The 18,264-nt window shown below is 39.2% G+C and overlaps 1 protein-coding gene across 1 annotated transcript in view; it reads right to left on the bottom strand.

The window, feature by feature from the left end:
- Positions 1–612: 612 nt before the first annotated feature.
- Positions 613–18,264, bottom strand: part of Clul1 (clusterin like 1) — a 24,889-nt gene continuing 7,237 nt past the window's right edge. Inside the window, exons 5-8 of the mRNA XM_032901768.1 lie at positions 15,674–16,100; positions 14,755–14,892; positions 4,986–5,200; positions 613–807 (exon numbers count right to left, since the gene is read on the bottom strand). Of these exons, the coding sequence (XP_032757659.1) occupies positions 616–807; positions 4,986–5,200; positions 14,755–14,892; positions 15,674–16,100 (972 nt within the window). The 3' untranslated portion in view covers positions 613–615. The remainder of the gene's footprint in view (positions 808–4,985; positions 5,201–14,754; positions 14,893–15,673; positions 16,101–18,264) is intronic.

The raw sequence follows: 18,264 nt of genomic DNA, 5'->3' as shown, positions 1-18,264 counted from the left end.
ATTGAGTGGATTTGGTCAATATCTGCTTAAACATGCTCTTATTTTTAGATACTGATTGGTCTCGATATTTTAGTTTTAAGCAATTTTTCAAATATAAATCTTAAAGGGAAGACTTTTCATCAAATTTATATTGATTCCTTACATTGATTCCAAAAGTAGAATAATGCAAGAAAGAAATTGTATGACTCTGGATACATGATTAAATAGCTTTCCAATAGGCAAAGCCAGGCTGGATGTGGTGGATCACACCTGGAAGTCAGTCAGCCGGATATGCAACAAGAGTCTGTCTCAATAAAAACAGGGGAAAATAAATAAAAGGCAAAACACACTGATAACCTAAGAGTTTCTGAGTCATCACATTCCTTTGGGTCTTACTGTGTAGCCCTAGCTAGCTGGCCTGGAACTGGCTATGTAGGCCAAGCTAGCCTTGAACTCACACAGATCTCCTAACTTCTACCAAGTGCTAGGATTAAAGATGTATGTGAATCACCTTCTAGTAACATTTTACACAGACATTTAACATTGGCAAATTTGATAGCTCCTCCACAATTCTTGTATTTCTATTTCTTTTTATGTTACCTACCCTCTCAACAAAGCTTTCCTAATCAGCTATTCTTACCAAGTTTCAAAACATCCCTTTAGATGCTGCAGAACTTTAGCTGCCATGTAGTAAATGACATTTGAGCTCTCAGCACCTTCTTCAGGAGGATTCTGGACGGTGAAGTTAGAGGAAGGCAGAATGCTGCTTGAGTCTACCATAATTTCATCCTGCTTGGAAGAATCTCCTCCATGAATCTTTGGAACTGCCTGAAGAAGAACATAAGCCAACAAAATGAATCAGTGTGGGAAGGGTGCTTGCTGCCAAGCCTGATAATCTAAGTTAGGTCTCTGAGATCCACATGATAGAAGGAAAGACCTCACTCCCATAAGTTGTCCTTTGACCTCCATTCACACAAGGGGACCACTTATCTCCAATAGGAATCAGCTGGTGAAATGTTTAATGAATACTATTGTTTACTTTGTAGACATTAATGTGGAATGCCAAATTTTGTAATTTTTAGAACATTTGCAGTTTATGATTTTATGTGTGAATTTGGCAAAAAACAATCAAGTGGCATGCACATTATATTCTCTCTCTCTCTCTCTCTCTCTCTCTCTCTCTCTCTCTCTCTCTCTCCCCCTCCTTTTGTTTTCTTTGGTTTGGTTTGGTTTTAAGAAAAGGTCTCACTACATATTCACAGTGACTGACTTCAAATTCATAGTCCTGCCTCAGCCTCTGAGTGCTGTTGTACCTGGCTTAGTTACTCTCTTAATAAGTCCCAAGTGCATATAATATACTTTTTAATCATTTTAATGGAACTAACCTTTAAATATAATTTGATGTAACCTTAACAAAACTATTTCAAAAATGCTTTCCAATAAATTCCTCTATCAAAAACATAAAGGGCACTCCAAGCAATGGTGGTGCACACCTTTGATCCCAGCACTTGGGAGGCAGAAGCAGGTGGATCTCTGAATTTGAGGCCAGCCTGGTGTACAGAGTGAGTTCCAGGACAGCCAAGGCTACACAGAGAAACCCTGTCTAGAGAAACAAAACAAAACAAAAAGCAAACAAACAAACAAATGAATTAACAAAAATCCATAAAGGGCAAATCTAAATAAGTTTAGTAATTCTAGGTTGGTTTTGTTTGTTTGTTTGCTTGTTGTTGTTTGAAATAGTGTCTCATATAGTTTAAGCTGGACTTGGTACACAGACGAGAATTACCCTGAACTCCTTATCCTCCTATTTCCATCTCCCAAAGTGCTCTTGGATTTATAGGCGAATAATTTGTGAAGTTCATACACAAGGTTCCTTTCCAACCCTTGCAGGTCTATGATTTGCACTTTGCTTTATATGATAGATTAAGAGCTGCTTCGAGAAGAATGGGTTTTACAGGCCACCCTTTTGTTTAGCAAAGTAGCAGAGTCCACTAATTCTAGAGAAACCCACTCTACTTCCCATCAAGCTTCTTTCTAGCTCACTCTGTGTGAGCTCCTGCAGTCTTCTGTTCTTCATCTGGAAACTGGGGAACATAGTACTATTACCTGATATGGTTTAGATATGTTTTATCTCTTCCAAAACTCATGTTAGAATTTGATTCTCAATGTAATGAGAGATGCGGGGGCCTTCGTGAGGCATGGGGTAAGACAGTCTTGTTATGTAGCCCTAGCTTGTCTGGCATCTGTTACGTAGCCCAGACTAGTCTTGAACCCTCTGAGATCCCCTTGCCTCAACCTCTAGACTGCTGAGATTACAGATGCTCATCACCACATTTGTTTTGATTTCTTGAGACAGTCTTCCATAGCCAAGGCCACCCTTGAATTCCTGATCCTCTTGCCTCTACCTCTTAAGTGCTGAGAAGATTGCAAGTATTTGCCACAACGCTCAACTTTTTTTTTTTTTACCCTGTTTGTTGTGAGTAGCTAAACTTAGTTTTCAGACTTTGCATGGGCTGCCACTTGCAGGTTGACAAAGAGCAAAATAGGCTGAAGTTCCAACATGAGTTGATTGCTAAAGGGATGCTCTCAGGTGAAACTTTTAAGGGCATTAGCAAAGCAACCTGGAAAAGAATGGAATGCTGAAGAAGACATTGCTGCAAGACACCTCTAGCTGCACCTAGATCCACAAGAAAAGTCTGAAACACAGTGACTAGAACAGGAATTGGTAATAGGAACCCAACTATGGCACTGGGTTGCTTAACCTTGATGTCAACTTGATTGGAGCTGGAATCAACTGAGATACATGCCTGTGGATGAGTCTGTGATAGTATTTCCTGGATAGATTTATTGTAGGGAGAATACCCTCCTTTTGAGGGGGTGGCATTTTCCTGCAGCTTCCCTCATATAAAGAGATCAGAGGAAAAAGCTGTTGCTTTTTGCCTACCTTCATTTACTCCTTTCTGGTGAGTGCACCTGCTCTACTGTTGCTGCTGCTGCTGCCACTGCTATCCTCTGTTGCTATCAAAACCCAGCTTCTTTAGCTTCCAATATGGACTGAAGACCAATGACTCTCCAGGAATCCTCAGTGCCTTCAATACTACAGAGGGTTGCTGATGCTTCAAGCCTAGTGAACTGAGTAACTACTGTTTCTTAGCCTCTTAAATATGTAGACCACCATTGTTAAACTACCCAGTGCATATCATGTAAGACAGTATAATAAATCCCCTTTGTAATATTTATTTACTCTATTGGTTCTGTTTCTGTACAGAACATCACGTAGTATAGACGGTTGTATCTTTAGTTGCTATGCCTAATGTTTTTTGCACCCAGGTCTTTTTAGGACCCTTGCATGCTAATGCTAACCCCACAAGAATCAATGTGGGGTTATATAATGTTTTGTATCTTATTATATTATATACTTGATATATTTATATTAGATATATTATGAACACAAATATATATTTGTATAATTAAGGCAATTCGTGTGTAGTTACAGGCATGCATGGCTCAGGACAGAGTCAGCCACTGTTTTATGAAGCTAAGAGTGAGTGCTTTTGCAGTTAGCTCCTTGCAGAGGGCCTACCTATGATTCCCAGCATCATATGGGGTTTTACAGCCTTTCTTAACTACAGCTCCAGGAGATCTGATGCTCTCTAGCCTTCTTAGGAGCCAAGCATACGTGCGATATACAGATATAAATTTGGGCAAAACATCCATAAAGTAAATAAAAATTTTAAATTATACTCTAAACTTTAAAAGCTGAGAAATATTGGGAATGGTCTTTAACCTTTCTAGGCCTCTGTTTTTACACTAATATGGGAATAATGGAGGCTATCTTACAATGTTTTCCTATAAAGAGAGTGAGGTTCTTTAGTTTTTAAAAAAGTAAATTATAGCAGTAATACTTCTTGGTACAATAAACTAAGTCACTGCCTTAGTTAAGATTTTACTGCTGTGAAGAGACACCATGACTAAGGCAACTCTCATAAAGGAAAACATTTAATTGGGGCTAGATTATAGTTTCAGAGGTTTAGTCCATTATCATCATGGTGGGAAGCATGGCGGTGTCAGGACAGACATGGTGCTGAAGAAGGAGCTGAGATTTCTACATCTTGATCTGTGGGCAGCAATGGGAGACTGTGTGTATCATTATGGGCATAGCTTGAGCCTATATGACCCAAGCCTGCCTTCACAGTGACACTCCTCCTCCAACAAGACAGTGCCTACTCCAACAAAGCCACACCTCCCAGGAGTGCCACTACCTATGGCCAGGCATTCAAACAAATGAGTCTTTGGGGGCCATACTTATTCAAACTACTACAGCCACCTTAAGAATTAAATATCAGGGCTGGAGAATTAAGTATTAGTGGCTCGGAGGTTAAGAAGAGCACTTGTTCCTGCAGAAGATCTAGACTTGATTTTTCTGGAAGTACTTGGTGATTCACAACTATCCATAACTCCAATTCCAGGAAGTCTGACACCCTCTTCTGACCACAGGCACCAGGCATGCACATTCACTTGTTACACAGGTACAATGTGAGCAAAACACCCTTTTGCATAACATAAAATAGATCTAAAAATGTGTTTAAGTTAAATATGATCTAAAAATATACTGTCATCTTAAATTGCACCTATGCTGACTTTACTTACAGGATCAAGAAATGCTAGGCAAATCTACCACTAAGCTACATTTCTAATCCTTTTAAGTTTTTCTTTTGTTTTGGTTTGAGACAGGGTCTCTCTAAGTGGTGTAGGCTGGCACAGAACTCACTGTGTAGAATTCAAGACTTTGAACAAAAGATCTTCCTAACTTAGTCTTAAGGGTAGCTGATGTAAAAGAGATGAGCCATTATACCCCGCTTTCTAGACCATGAACTACACTAACTTGAGTGGGATTAGATACAACCACAATAGAGTTAGGTATATTCTTCCCCAGCTTGTTTACAAATTTAGCTGTAATAGCAGAATACATGTAGCACATGTCATTTCTGCTCTGAGGTCCCTACCTTTGTTGAATTAAAGATGTCCTCAGTCACTGGGTTATGGCTTGCCAGTTGAGACACCCATCCAAACTGCTCTTGCATTTTCTCCATCAGGTATGTGGTATCTTCCAAATGATACTGGGTCATCTGGACAATCTGATCATATTGCTGATTGGATACATTGACTAATTTCAGGGCCTCAAGGAATTCTATGTGTAGTTCAGGTACATCAGGACATTCTAGCAAAGAAGTAAAGAAAATTTCCAGAAAACTAGGACGTGGATGGCACAAGCTTAAGACACAGAGTTCTTAGTTAATGCTTGTTGTTTGTAGAAAGCAAAATTGCTGATATCACTTTCAAGTGAGACCTGGTTTAACTAATTGCTAATTATATGGTTTTATAGAGCAGAAGTGGGTAGATTAAAGAAAAGAACTTCTAAATTTGTCCTGCCTACAAGAAGTGCAGGGAAAAAGATGGAGCAGAGACTGAGGGAACGACCAACCAGTAACCAGCCCAACTAGAGACCCATCTCATGGGCAAGAACCAATCCCTGACACTATTAATGGTACTCTATTATGCTTGCAGACAGGAGCCTAGCGTAAACTGCTCCCTACGAGGCTCCACTCAGCAGCTGACCAAAATAGATGCAGAGACCCACAACCAAATATTAAATGGAACTCAGGGAGTCTTGTGGATAGGTTGGGGGAAAGACTGAGGTACCTGGAGGGGTTAGGGACTCCACTGGAAGAGCAACAGAGCCAACTCACCTGGACCCTTGGGGACTCCCAGAGATTGAACCACCAACCAAAGAGCACACATAGGCTGGACCTAGCCCCACCCCCTGCACATATATAGCAGATGTGCAGCTTGGGGTCCCCCAACAACGGGAGAAGGGGCTGTCCCTGACTCTGTTGCCTGCCTGTGGACCCTGTTCCCCTAACTGAAGCACCTTGTCTGGTCTCAGTGGGAGAGGACCTAGACCTGCAGTAACTTGATGTGCCAAGGTGGGTTGGTACCCAGGGAGAGGGGCCTTCTACTTCTCAGAGAAGAAGAGAAAAGGGGGATGGGGGAGGGACTTTGTGAGGACACTGGGAAGAGACAGAGACTGTGATCTGGATGTAAAGTGAATAAATAAATTAATTAATGGAAAAGAAAAAAGGAAGAATTACAAAAATGTGAACTCATATGATGTTGAGATTATTAAATCAGAGTACAAATTGCCTAATTAAAATTTTATTATAAAGAAATTCTTGTTAAAAGTCTCATATGCCTACTACCTATATTTTAATGGGGGACAGTACATGGAGTGTAACTCAGGACTAGACCACCTACTGGACAGTGCAAGTCCTGTTGACCATTAGTCCTTACACCCAAAAACTTGACTAAAGCAGAAGTGCCTCCTTTATCCCTTCCATGGCATATTCTCTCTATCCCATTAAATGAGGAAATTTAAATGTATAAGCCCAATGGAGGTGTAAGAAAAAAGAATCTACTTAAGACTGGATAAAAAAAATGCATAGTGAGACAGTGAAAATCATGACCAGTGACATTTGAAGAAAATATTTTTCTATTACATGTTTCAAATATGATATAATTATAGCTATGGAATTGCCCATAGAATAATTAATTGATAAAATATATGACAGTTGCCCTTGTTTTGTTTTTGTAAGAGAGTTGGGTTCTCACTTGTTAGGCCAGGTTGGCCCAGAACTTGGCTATGCCAATCAGGTTGGTCTTAAACTTTCTCTCCTCTTAGCTCTATCTCTCAAGTGCTGAGATTCCAGGCATATAGGCTACCATGTTCTTCTCAAGTAGTTTTCTGTTTGTGTGTTTTGTAATAGCAACATTTAAAAAAAAACTTAAGGCAGTATCTTAAGTTTTTATTGAGGTGATGAAACACCATGACCAAAAGCAACTTAGGGAGGAAAGGACTTTTTGGTTTACACCAAATAAATTGCACATCAGTGCTCATCATTAATGTCAAAACAGGAATCCAAACTGGATAGGAACCCAGAGGAAGGAGCTGATGCAGAGGCCAAGGAGGAGTGCCGCTTACTGGTGTGCTCTTTATAGCTTGCTCAACTTGCTTTATTATAGAACCTAGGGCCACCAACCCAGAGGTGGTCACATCCACAGTGGGCTGGGCATTCCCAAATCATTAAGTGATTAACTAATTAATTGAGATGCCTACAGCCTATTCATATAGAGGCATTTTCTCAGTTGATACTACCTCCTCATTGATGACTCTACCTTGTGCCAAGTTGACATAAAACTAATCAGTATAGGCATTTAGTTAGAGAATGGATTATAACATTCCAACGCAGACCGACATAAATAATGAATTAATGATTGTGAGATATTTTTCACTTAGATGAATCTTACAAACTAGACTGGATGAAGATAAAAATAAACAATAAATAACATTAAGACAAATTTTACAGGGTTGTGGTAATAATCCCTATAAGGCACACACCTTTAATCCCAGCACTTAGGAGGCAAAGGCTCCAGATCTTTGAGTTTGAGGCCAATTCGGTCTACATAGTGAATTCTAAGCCAGTCAGGACTACAGAGTGAGACCCCGTCACAAAGTAAGAGAGAATATTCAGAATTTGGAAATATGGTAAAGTAATTCTACATGTTCCCCCAGTATAGTAGTCTCTTCTCTCTGTTTATCATTCTCTCTGGTCTGCTGACTCTGGGTTCTATAAACAAACAGGCTGAGCAAGCCGTAAGGAGCAAGCCAGTAAGCAGCACTCCTCCTTGACCTCTGTATCAACTCTTTCCTCCAGAATACTATCCAGCTTGAGTTCCTATCCTGACTCACAAACAGACTTCTTCTTCCTGATTTCTCTAGACAAATGATCCTTTGTAGGGTTTACAGTATACTGTTGGATAATACCCGATAATATGACACTAGATAGATGAAAATTATGGACCGAAGAGTTTTAAATTATTGTTTCAATTATTGTTTCTAGCAGAGATGTGAGTTATTTTTCTAATAATAGTTATAAGGATTATAGTGTTACTGTCCTCTTGTATACAAACTAGTAATATGCCTATTACTAGTTTGGGGTTTGTTTGTTTGTTTGTTTTTCAAGACAGGCTTTCTCTATGTATCCCTGGCTCTCCTTGAACTCACAGAGATCCACCTGCCTCTGCCTCCCAAGTGCTGGGATTAAAGGTGTGTGCCACCACTACCGCCCATCATAATTTTGTAATCTTATTTCAGCATTTTATCCTTGATAAATATGGAGTTCTTTGGTTTGGTGGGGTTTGGGAAGTTGTTGGTTTGTTCATTTGTTTTGAGGCACGGTTTCACTCTGTAGTCCAGGCTTGCCTGAAACTCACACATAGCCCTGACTGGCCTAGAAGTAATGGACTCAGAATACATTTGTGAGATATATATATATATATATATATATATATATATATATATATATATATATATCAATTTGATTTGATTTGGCTGAGACAGGGTCTTTATATAGCCCAGCCTGGGTTCAAACTCTTGAGCTTTAGCCTCCTCAGTGCTGAAAGAGCCAGAGTTGGGGTCAATCTAGGGCCAGTGGGAAAGTTCAACGGCAAACCTCCAAGCACAAAGACCCCTGCCTTCCAGGGAGTAGTTAGTTCCCAGAGCAACTACAAACCAAGCTGTCAAACAAAGCTACCTGTTACTCCCGACTGACCTCCCCTTGACTCCCAACCATTCCCCCCTAGAAAGTCCAGAATGGTCCACTGATCACAAGTCAGCTTGGAGATCACTTTACCCCATTAATAATACCCTGCTTAGCTACCAATTGTTTGAATTCTGCACCAATTGTTTGCAATGCATATAACTCCCTGCCAGAGTCTACTTGAGGTTGTCTCCCCTTGAAGTGGGAGGACCCCAGCGTGCCGGAATTAAACTCCTCTTGCTATTACACTGATTACCGTCTCCATGAGTCTCATTCAAGAAGTCCTGGAAGAGGTTCAATTTGGACTTCACAGTGCTGGGATTATATGTCTGTGCTACTGCACCTAGTTCTTCAGCAATATTTTAAGTTTAAAATTAGAATTTGTGGATGTAAACATTTTAAACATAAAACACTGTTAAGTATGGTGTATATATATGTGTGTGTATGTATACATGGATATAGTATATGAGTAAAATGTAAAAGTAAAGACATAAATACTAATTAGTCATTTGCATCTATTTTTTTGAGACAGTGTTTCACTATGTAGACCAGACTGGGCTTGAACTCACAGGAATCCACCAGCCTGTGCCTTGAGAGTGGCTGGATTAAAGGCCTGCGTTACCACACCTGGCTGCTGTCCTCTTGCTATTCCTGTGTTGGTGGGATTTCAGGTGTGTACCAGCACACCTAGTTATGTAATTCTGGAAATGAGTCCTAAGATTTTGTGCATACAAGTCAAGTGCTCTACTGAGTTACATCCACATCCCCTCTGTTTCCTAAATTTACTTATTTATTGTCTTGGAGCAGGATTTTACTATATATTTTTACAGAGCAATCCAGCCTTCACATGCAGCTGCTGTTTTGCCTGTAGGCACAAGCTCTAGCTCCCCCCATTTCCTTTTGAGAAGATGAAAGGAATGTGATCTAGAGGAGTGACAGTTGTGTTTCATCTAATTTAATAATGTTTAATACTTGATGTAAGTACAAAACGTGGGGTTTTCTTATGTCCTTTCCAGTTTTAAAATAAGTTGCTTTTTAAAAATAAGTTTTAACGGTATGGGATTATATTGAGACACATGTTCCCTTATATTTTACCTTTGTGACAATCAACCTACATTGCACTTACACTGTATAACCTGATATATGCCATATCTATTAACTAATTGCTATAGTTTAGATATTTACTAAAGACCTATATGTCTTAATCCAAAGTCTTACCCTAGTCCGAAGTAATGGAAACTGTATGAGATAGGGTCTAGTATAAGGTCTTTAGTCCATTGAGCCTAAAGGGCTCTTTCTTTCTCTTTTCTGTTCTCATACATGAGGTAAGTGGCTTTGTTTTTCCAGGATATTGGACCACCACATCACAAGCCCAAAACAATGGGCCCAGCCAATCACAGATGGAAATACCCAATTATGTGAACCAAAATAACCCTTTTCTCTCTGTAATCTAATTTATCTATTTTAATGATAATTAAAATAATTATTATAATTACTAATATTAATAATTATAATCATCACATTATATCTGTGACAAACAGAAAAATTACTTATCAGTCCTTTAAATAGGTGGAAGGAAATAGATGTAAAAATTATATAAATGGAGTGCTTGAATGGGATGGCTTTTGAAAGTTGTCAATTTATTAGTTCATTGTGTGTTTGTGTGTGTGTGTGTGTGTGTATGTGTGTGTGTGTTGTGGGAGTTTCATTCATATGTGTGTGCATCATGAAGTCAATCAAGTGTCCATCTACTCCCTTTTGTTCTTATTTTGTTTTGAGACAGGGTCTCCCACTGGAATGAAGGGCTTGTTAATCATGGTAGGCTGGCTAGTGAGCCCCAGAGATCTACCTCTCTACATTTCACCAGTGCTAGGATTATTAGCACTAAGCCCAGCCTTCTACACGGGTTCTGGAGAATAATCTCGGTTATGCTTGCATAGCAAGCACTCTGTCAATAGAGCTATCGTTTCTTCTGTATGCAACTCTGCAAATGACTTAAAATGCATGAATAACGAAAGTTACTGATACTTCAGGCCATATTTACTTAATGCTCAAAAGACCTGTTAATGAAATGGATCTGTTATTCCCAATTTCAAATGATAAAACAGCTCGTTCACCCAGTCAAACAATTCAGGAGGAATAAACCTCAGCAGCTTTAGATAAAGTTCCAGGAACATGGGGCACAATAGTTTATAATCAAAGCCTGGAAAGTACTATCTTTCAAAGATAGTCCTATCAAGACAGATTCTAGGTGTCAAATTTTTCTGACACACATTCTAAGGTGGGATAGACATATGCTTGAAGGGAGATATGGAGAAATAGGCAAACCCATTTAGTTAATGGATATATTTTGTTCTAAAGGAAGGGCTGAGAAAACACCTGTGGAGTTGGCTGAAGAGAAAAGGGAATAAAGCACAGGAGAGAAAGAAAAACAAAAACAAAAATCATCCTCATTCTTGTTCAGGCCCAGGGGACCTGCTCTTTGCAACCTCAGTACATGTGAAAACTGAGAAGAACCCAAGCTGGTAATATTAAGCAAAAGAGGAAAGGAAACATCTTGATACTTAAGAGGCTTAGTAAATACCCAAACACTGCACTGGTCCAGTTCAGCAAACTATAAAAACCATCTTTTGCTTATTGGTTGAGCACAGTGTTAGAATAAAAGCCTTGCCCTTCTTAAATCACAGAGCTTAGAACATCTGCAGTGCATTAAGTTTCAGGGTGCAAAGATCTGTTCCATTAACAGAGAACATTAATCTGTAGTTTTGGTGTTCAAATTTGCTTTTGATTGGTGTGGTGTGGTGTGTGTGTGTGTGTGTGTGTGTGTGTGTGTGTGTGTGTGTGTGTTGTGTGTAGGAAGGATTTTTCGTTTGTTGAGACAGTTTTATCCTAGCAGGGGAAGAGATCCAAGACATCCAGGACTACATTGAGAGCCACTGTCTCCAAAAAAGGGGGGAACAGGGGGCATGAGGCTGCAAGCAAACTAACAATTGGCCATAGTGTCTACTTCACTGGTGGTACTTTCCTACTGTGGTGATAAGACGACTCCTCACCAAGGCAACTTATAGAAGAGTTTACTAGAGGGTTTTGCAGTTTCAGATGGTTGAGAGTGAGTCCATGACCATCATGACGGGAAGCATGGCAGCACGTGGCATATCGCTGGAGTAGTAGCTGAGACCTTATACCTTTGTCTACAAGCATGAGGCAGGGAGGAAACTAACTGAGAATGAGCTTTGAGTTACTAGAGTAAATTACTTTGATTTACTAGAGCTCATTGAGTAAAATTGTCTGTTACACTGGGACAATAAAAGAAATATTTCTTCAGAGTTGACCCAAGAGGAGTAGGCTATATTTTCAGTTGCCCAGGTGGTATTGGTTTTGAAGCTATGAAGTGGTCACAGAGAGGAGTGGAGGCTTGGCACCATTTCAAAATACCAGAGTGTCTCTAGAGGCCAGAATAAATCACTGGTGAAGATTCAGCATCATTTACAGTGTAAGTTCCCAGGTATTGGAGATGCCAGGACCATGAGACATTTCCCAAGACAACAGTATATATGGAGTGGAGCCCACCTAAGGCTACAATGTAAACCAAGTATGCTGCAGACAGGCCTTTTGGAGCCAGAAAGTGAGTGGGTCTCAGATATTGGACATTGAGCCCCAGAATTTGGAATCATGCTGCTGGACTCTCATCTTGCATTGACCTGATTATACTTATTCCCCCTTTTTACCTTTTGGAAAAAGAAAGAATTTGTAGAATTAAGCCTGCAGTTAAGAGACTTTAAAATTTTAAAGGGACATGGAATTTTTAAAGACTGCAGAACTTTTAAAACCTAGGTTGTATTTTATATTAGGATATTGACATGACATCTTGGGGATAAGAAAGAAAAGGTTAGAGTTAAACAGAGATGTGTTTGTGTGTCAAGTTGATGAGGGATAGAGTATCCTAGTTAAGTTTTGCTTATCAATTTGACTCAAACTAGAATTATCTCAGAAAGGATTTTTCTAGATCATATTGACCTATGAGAATGTTTGTAGGAGGCTAACTTGATTATTAATTGACAGGAGACTCAGCTCACTGGGTGGTACCATTTCCTTGGCAGATAGTCCTAGGCTGTATAAAAATGCTAGCTATACTTGAGGCTGTGAGCAAGCCAGCAAGCAGTGCTTTTTCATAGGTTTCTGTTTGATGCACTGAAAGCTAAGTCAGCTCTTTAATTGGAGATTATTCCCACTGAGTTCTTATGTTAGTTATTTTTCCCAGTTTTGACAGTTACTTAGCAAAAACATTTTAAGGGTTTACCTTGTCTCACAGTAGAGGGTTTAACTCATGATAGTGGAGTTGGCCAGAGCACAATGAGGCAGTTAGTTACAGTGTTCTCACCCAGGAAGCAGAGGTAAATGGTGCTGTTAGCTTTCTTTATTCCTTTCAGTCCAAACTCCTATCTCATGAGGATGATGCTGTCCACATTCAGGGTTGGTCTTTCCCATTCTCTTAAACATTATTAGAAACACTACAGCCATACATAGATGTATGTGTCCATAATGATTCTAAGTTCAGTCAAGGTGACAAAAAATTATAACCATCACAGTCCTAGACAGTGAAACTGACTTGCCTTCTGCTAATATTGTGGGATAATTTATTAAGACATTAATTCACATTGTACTTAGTGTGTCTTCTAGCCTCTTTCTTTCAAGTCATTAACCATGCTTTTAAGTGTTCCTTCCCAGGGGCATAGGAATAAAAACTGCTCTTGTTTTTGTTAAAGGACAGCTGACTCTATTTTTCCTTTAGTTAAGCAATTTTAGACTTTAATCATGTCCTTAGCTAAAGCTCAATTTTTGTTGTTGTTGTTCTTCTTCCCCAGTAATCTTGTGAACTACACATTGTAAATTGTTTCCATTGTTCTGAGAATTGACTAACCATAAAATGTTTCCTGGTATGTAACTGACTATAAACCCATAACATTTCTGACCATAAACCCATAACATATACCTTTCTCGTGGTCATAAAAATAACTGCAAAAATCTGTTGTTTTTTTTTTAATCACTTTCTCATTTGCCATAAAAAGCCCTTTCTGTTTCTGATCTGGGTCACTTTCATTCTCCTACTTCTAAGGAGAGTATAAGCCTTGCACAGCCATAAAAATATATTATTTGACCTTGCAACATCTCAGTGTTAGCTCCTGGTTTTTGATACCATAACAGTTTTATAAAGTCCCTGAAATGAACACTTAAAAGTGTGGTTAATGATTTAAAGGAGGAGGCTAGACATTTACACCCTGTCTATGGGGCTTGGGAGGGAGTTAAGGAAAAGACAGAAATGAGGGGAGGGTGAAAGGCTAGAAAGCCTTGAGAAGATCACTCTTAGCCAGAGCCTCCCCCCCCCCAAAAAAAGCTTTCTGGGACTTCTGAGAAAGAGCCACTTTCCCTATTTAAGTATTAGTGGGGTAATTGACCTAACGGGAAAGAACTATACTTTCCCAAAATTATGTCATTATCTAAACATTACCTTCCACTTCCATGAGAAGGCTTCCTTCATCAGTGCATTTTCCTTTTCTTTGTAGTAAAAGGAATTTAAACTAATTTGGTTGTTATTTTTCTCTTCTATATATATTTGTGTTTCTTTAGTCTTTAATCATACATACAAAAAAATCCACAGTAATGGAATTGAGGAAAATAAAAGAATTAGTTATATACAGTGGATGAGTAATTATTTGTAAACCTTTATAAAGAACATCCTTAGATAGAATCAAGAGTGCAAAAACAGGGCCAGGAGCTAGCTCATTTGCTAAAGTGCTTGCTAGGCAAGCACAATGACCTAAGTCCAATCTCCAGAACTCAATTTTAAAAAGCCAGACATGGTGGTGCTTAAAATTCCTAGAATGGAGAAGATAAGACTTGCAGCTCAGTCACTGGCTGGCCAACTAATACTACTTGGTGATTTCCAGGCTAGTAAAAAAACCATGTCTCAAATAAACAAAACAGTAGATAGCACCTGAGAAAACACCAAAGGTCCTCTGATCTTTACATGCACAGGCTAACGTGTACACAGGTACCCACACACATGAACACAGCAATACACACACATGAAAGACATGATAAAGCAATAATTATTTACCTTCAGATAGGTAATTGTGACACTTTTGGCATCTCTTACGAAATTTTAAACATCCAGATAAATTCTTGCCAAATTCCTCACACATTTCTCCATTTTGCTCAGGTAACATCTCTGAAGTCATACCTCTCTGGTCTAACTCTGTAGAGAAAACAACATTCACACATAAACATTCCTGGAATTTCACTATACAGAGCAGGGCAGATGGCTAATTTGGTGTCATGCTTATTACACAAGCATGAGGATCAAAGTTTGATTCCTAGAACTCCTGAAAAAAGCCAAGTGTGGTAGCATGTACTTTTAATGTCAGTGCTTGGGAAGTGGAAATGGATGTAGTGACGAACGTTTTTAATCACAGCAGAGTTGGGCAGATCTCTGAGTTTGAAGCCAGCCTGGTCTATAAAGAAAGCTCCAGGACAACCATGTATACAGAAAAATTCTGTCTTGAAAAAACAAGAAAAATTGGCAAAGGTAGTGAGAGAAAAAGGGTCTTGAGAGATACTTTAGTCAATAAATGCCTATCATTCAAGCAGAAAGTCCCGTGTTCCCAGCACCCCATACGAAGCTGGGCATGATGGTGTGTGCTTACTTGTAATACCAGTGCTGGGGAGGCAGAGACAGGGTGATCCCTGAGACTTGTTGGTCAGGCAGTCTAACCAAATCAGTGAGCCCCAGGTCTTAGTAAGAGATCCTATCTCAAAACAAGATAGACTACTCCTAAGGAATAATGCTTAAGGTTGATCTTTGGCTTCTACATGCATATATGTACATACATATAGGGCCATATATCATGTTTACCAGCACATATGTGAATATGTGGACACTATCATACACAAAAAAAAATCAAAAGAAAAAAAGAAAAGAAAGAGCAAGAGAGAAAAGGGGAAAGTGAAAGAGAAAAGAGAGGTCATTAGTAACTGGCCTTTGTGTGGTTCCCATGAATCTTCAATTGCATTGAGTGTCTTCATTATTATTTGTTGGACTCTCCCATAAACAGAGAGACTGAAATTATGAAACAGCTGGAAGACATTGGGAATGCCCCACCTTTGCCCAAGTTCTTCTTTTTTGGTTATCTCTTTAGATAAAGCTGGGGGGTAGGGCTCCATTAAGTCCACATCGGACATGAAGTATAATTGAAAAGCCTGATCAAATTCTTGCTGCATCTGCTTAAAAATGTAAAAGCTCATGTTGAAGAGAGATTTTGCATCCACGGACAGCTGGCTAAACAGGTTCTCTATGTGTACCACTTGCAAATCTTCCTTAGTCAGCTGTTCTATGGCAGGGGGATCCTTTACGTCTTCACTCTGGGAAGACAGAAATCGGTATATCTTCTTGAGAAATTGCTCCATCTGTGGGGTAGAGTGAGACAAGGAATAAAAATAAAGATGTTTTTCTTCCTCTGTCACCTATTGCTGAAAAAATTAAAGTCAGTTTATGGTAGTCATTCTAAATTAAATTCTGTATAAACTAGGAGAAGGATATTGATTTTGATACGATATACACCAGTCTTATAGCTGGTCCTAACTTTAACTGTGAAAATGGGACCTGAAATTCCTCCTGATTTAGATTTGCTCACAGAAGGCTTAAAAGGTCAAAATATACTAGAGAAGCTATAACCCGATATTTTTATATCAGCTGGCAGGTCATTGATTACAGGATACTGTAAAACTTGCCTTAGAACTATAAAGAGTGCTACCATCTTCCTAGTTATTATAGTCATTTATGGTTATTTAGACATAATTTACTGTCTTCATATTCTCCCTCTTATCACTAAATTAATTAATGAAAAGGAAAAGATGAATACATCTACACTGAGCCATAGAGGCCAGATATAGCTTTGGGATTATTATATATTAGGTTGCTTAGTAACAAATGTAAATTAACAATGATAATGCCCAGTTTGTTATATTCAAAGGAATGAAACCCTAGTCACAGAATTTTGAGTACTGTCCAGTGGAAGAAGATTGTCCAGCAGTTACACTATGTGACACCAAGTCTAGGCAGATCAGAGTTGTCTTTATCTCACAGTGCTAGAATGTGTCGCGTGCTATTAGCTATGGGATATTAGCTCTAGAGCAGCAGGCCTCCTGCTGTTCAAACAGTTATCCAGGAGTCTGTATAGGATCTATGCCTTTTACAGAAAGAAATCTGGATGGATTGCCTGGCTTTCCTCTGCCAACTTTTGTTTACTGAGTCGGTCCATAGAAATAAAACTTTGAAGTTGGACAAAGTGGCACATGTCTATAGCTCTAACTCCTGCAGAGGCTGAAGTGGAGGAGACATTACTCAATCCAAGAAGTTGAGGCAGCCTGGGCAACATAGCAAGACCCAGTCTCAGAAAACAACAAAACAAAAACAAGTCCCAAGGAATGTTCATAAAGTGACATATCAGTCCCAAATGAAAAAGACCTCCAAATCTCCTGTCTCCAGCACTGATGTCATTATATTCCCGGCATATCAGAGAATGACCATAGCTGTAAAAGAAGAGCAGATAGAATCAACAGTGTCACCAAATTAACTTGGTGTATTCCTTATCCTAGTGGCTGCTCTTTTGTAATTGAATATGGCACTGCCAAGTCAGAAGTATTCTCTAATTAGTGCATACATAAAAATTTAGAGTAAAATTCCACCCCATTTCATATACAGCTCTCTTCTTGAGAGGGGGAAGAAAATCCAGGCCAATCAGAGATTTTACTGGGGCAGAGCTCATCCTATGTGGGTCACCACCCTCTGTGAATCCTTCTGCCTAGAAGATCACCAAAGGACATAAAAAAGAAAACATGCCAGTCTTACAGAACACAAAAGGAGACCTGAAAATATGCACATTTGCACACAAATATGCAAGAGGAAAGGCTCATTGAAATAAAGATGGTGTGGTATTGCACATTTGTAATACTAGCACTTGGGAGACTAAGGTGGGAGGGTCATAGACTCAAGATCAACCTAGGATATATCTCCATAGGAGACCTTGTACCATAAATCCAAGGAGGGAGGGAGCAATGAACCTAAGTGTAAGACACATATCTGTAACTCAACACTTATGGAGTGAAGTCAGGAAGATCAGTCACCAGTGGCTGCATACTAAATTTGAGGACAACCTGGGCTATTGTGGAATTGAAAAGGGGAGGGAGTGATGGAGAGAGAAGAGGGAGAAAGAGAGAGAGAGAGAGAGAGAGAGAGAGAGAGAGAGAGAGAGAGAGTCAAATAAATGGTTTCTAGGATAAAAATATTAAAGAAGATTGAAATCAAATACTGTAATACTATGACTGAAAGTAAAGTCGTTTATTGGATACCCCCTCAAAAAAAGATATGTCCCTTGTTGTCAAAGAGCTTACAATCTACTGGGAACCTGCCCTCAAACAGTGACTACAATGCAAATCTGGGCACTTCTACAAGAGTTACTGAGTGTAACTAACAAGGGGACAAACATTGACTGTTATTCTAAACTGTAAACTGTGCACACACAGATAGTGATATATAACATTGGTATTAGATTATATACAAATATCAATC

The sequence above is a fragment of the Rattus rattus genome, chromosome 4, assembly GCF_011064425.1.
Source record: "Rattus rattus isolate New Zealand chromosome 4, Rrattus_CSIRO_v1, whole genome shotgun sequence".
Taxonomy (NCBI): Eukaryota; Metazoa; Chordata; class Mammalia; order Rodentia; family Muridae; genus Rattus; species Rattus rattus.
The sequence above is the reverse complement of the archived record's forward strand: the minus strand, read 5'-3'. Positions and strand labels throughout refer to the sequence as shown.